The 3,183-nt window shown below is 39.7% G+C and overlaps 1 protein-coding gene across 1 annotated transcript; it reads right to left on the bottom strand.

Moving 5' to 3' along the window:
• Positions 1-2,799: 2,799 nt before the first annotated feature.
• LOC311230868 (histone H2A) lies at positions 2,800-3,183 on the bottom strand (the record flags this gene model as incomplete). The annotated part of the gene is made up of 1 exon (XM_084317255.1): positions 2,800-3,183. One exon carries the CDS (start codon positions 3,181-3,183, stop codon positions 2,800-2,802), a length of 384 nt encoding a protein of 127 aa, XP_084173381.1.

The raw sequence follows: 3,183 nt of genomic DNA on the forward strand, positions 1-3,183 counted from the left end.
CTTCTCTCGTTCTGTCTCAGATTCAACACAACTAGAATTATGATATTGAAGCTCAGTCAGAGGGCTGGTCTTAAACACTACATGAGAGCCATGTAGACTCAACCCACCCTGTCCTCCTCTGTGCTGCCAAAATGCTCTGCCGCTTGTGTTTTCTCCTCGCCAAAAAAGAGCTCAAATACACAACTATGAATATTGCAGGAATTTAACACCAAATGGGTCAGCAAGCAGAAATATGTGCCATCAGAATTAAACCATTTGGAGACCCCTGGTGTGTTTGTGGACGCTTCAAACCACCAATTTGCGCCTTCACCATGGTGCGCAGCTATACCTTTCTCTGTTATTTATGTCTCACAATTCTTTAGATTGCATTATAATCCGACATAATCTCGTTTTCCAGTGAGCCGAGCTACCTGACTAGAGACTGGGAGCAAGAATAGTAATCTGGGGTGACACGTTTTGTTTTAAATGGATGCTTTTCCGGTGTTGGTAAACACACTGTTGCTGGTGGCCTGTAGCGTGGGTCACCTCGACTTCGTATAAGGGATGATCACTACCTTAGATTAGTGGAAGGTTTCACATGGTCTATATTAATTACAACTAACATTTAATTAATTAATGTTGCAAAACATTTCATAACTCACACAAGAAGCGTAGCTACATTTTCCTTTTGGGGGTGGGGGACTAGTTTGCTGTGTACTTTAGACTGCTGCATGCTTGTTGACAATACATGCTTTTTGGGCAGCAGCTGATCTGCTGTGTTTTTCTGATTTAAATCTGCTACACTGAACACTTAGCACAATAAATAATAACTGCATTGGTCTATTTTAATTGTATTTCAATAGTTTAAATAGACATAGTAGATTCATAATGAATCATGATCATATCACCAACCATAAACGCACCATATCAACATGTTCTGCATTACCACAAAAGAGGCCTTGCACGGAATGTTTGTGTAGTAAATGGAATGGTTGCTATATGTATAAATTATATGTATAGATTATCATATCAACACATAGTGTTGTGTCTTATTACTGAATGTTATAAAGAAGTCACAAAGGAACAGTAATATCATGCTTTTCAGCAGTGTTTTACCGACTACCACTGCCTGTTACCAACGGTTACAGGCAGCCATGCTGGAAGAAACAGAACAACACAAACATTACAGTTTGTGTTTAGCCTATAGGTCAGATATACAGGCCTTTATTGTTAGGGCTCAACTCATTGTGAAGTAAAGGGTATTAGAATGTGGTGCAATAGGCTGCCAGCTACATTTTTGATAAATTCAGAAGAAATAGCTCAAGGAATGAAACATACTATGTTGTCAGAGTCATACTTGTATTATTATCTTGTACCACAGTGAGGTACTGATACATGTAGCTCATGGTGAGACCATGTCGGTCTGTGTCATCTGTTTATGATCAGTAATAAATAACCCAAACAAGAGGACACCTGCTCATGGAGATGACTCAGCACCATCAGAAAACATCTCTCACCTTATAAATGTATACTGGCATATCCATGATTAAAAGTTATGCCAAATGCATGCAAAAAGGATTATGCAGCTGTATGTACAGACAGATGTGTATATGAATGTGTGTCTGTGTATATATATATATTGTAAGTCAAAGCAGTGACAGATGTCACCAAGATAGCTATTGATTGATTGAAAACTTTATTAACAGATTGCAGAATGGGTACAGTACAGCTCAATACATACAATTGTTAAGGGGATGCAGACCAGAGAAAGACTTTTGTCTTGTTTACATCAGGGTCCCCCATTTTCAATTCATCATAACATATAATACACGACTTACAGATAGACAGTACTGCTACATCTATACATTTATGACATACCAGATTTGCAAATACAATACTGTTTGTGATACAAAGATAGTCTAGAAAGAGAGTATATACATTTGACGTAGAAACTGTACATTGCGCTATCAAGGTGCACAAAATAATTGTCTTGGTAAAATGCAGTTTCATGTCGATTATTGCTTGGCTTAATTAATATCAAGTGTGGCTATGGAGTTTTGCTAAGAGAATATATAGTTGGGTTATTATGGCTTTGCGCGCAAATAGTTTCCTGTGCGCGGGAAATGTGCGACAAAGCCTCTCAACCAATCGTATACAAGAAGCCACGCAGCTATACTTGCACAATTTGACCTATATTCTACCCATGTAACTCTTGTGTGCATGTATAGTATATATATAAATCCACTTATGTCTGAATACACCTGCATATCATCTTTTTTATATACCTTACCTTATACCACTGGTCAGTATGACTTACTACCATAGTGTATTTATACCTATAACACTGTACATACATCTGATCAGCATTATTACAATACTCTGTATAGTACTCATTTATTATACTTCAGTTTAATCCTATTGCACTTTACTGTTCCAGTTGTACTCCAGAAAGACGCCAATTTATTTTCGTTGTACTATATAAAGACAATTCATTTTAATCTAATCTGATCTAAAAGTGAAATTAAAAAGAATTGGCTGGAACGCTCTCGACGAATCTAAATATAAGGAGTCAAACAAGGCACTTATCGTAGAAGCAAACATTTTCTCCGCAAATATTCTATATGGAATTCCGATTAAACTTATTCCTTAAGAGGTGATGTCATTATTAGTTGCTCCCAGGTCGAAACTATGTGGAGAGGACAAATACATTTAACTTATAATAGGCATAGTTATAGATGTTGCAGAAGTATTGCTTTCTCGGTAATAGGTGGGTGGCTCTGAAAAGAGCCTTTGTGGGGTTTGTCGAAGAGGCCAAATAATTTACTTCTTAGCAGCCTTCTCTGTCTTCTTGGGCAGAAGGACAGCCTGGATGTTGGGCAGCACACCACCCTGAGCGATAGTCACTCCTCCCAGGAGTTTGTTGAGCTCCTCGTCGTTACGCACGGCCAGCTGCAGATGGCGGGGGATGATACGACTCTTCTTGTTGTCACGGGCAGCGTTTCCAGCCAACTCCAGGATCTCAGCGGTCAGATATTCCAGCACAGCGGCCAGATAAACCGGGGCACCGGCTCCAACACGATGAGCATAGTTGCCTTTACGCAGCAGTCTGTGGACACGACCCACGGGGAACTGAAGCCCGGCACGAGAGGAGCGAGTCTTGGCCTTAGCTCTGGCCTTTCCTCCGGTCTTGCCTCTTCCAGACAT

The sequence above is a fragment of the Notolepis coatsorum genome (genome assembly GCF_963971535.1).
Source record: "Notolepis coatsorum genome assembly, chromosome: 6".
Taxonomy (NCBI): domain Eukaryota; kingdom Metazoa; phylum Chordata; class Actinopteri; order Aulopiformes; family Paralepididae; genus Notolepis; species Notolepis coatsorum.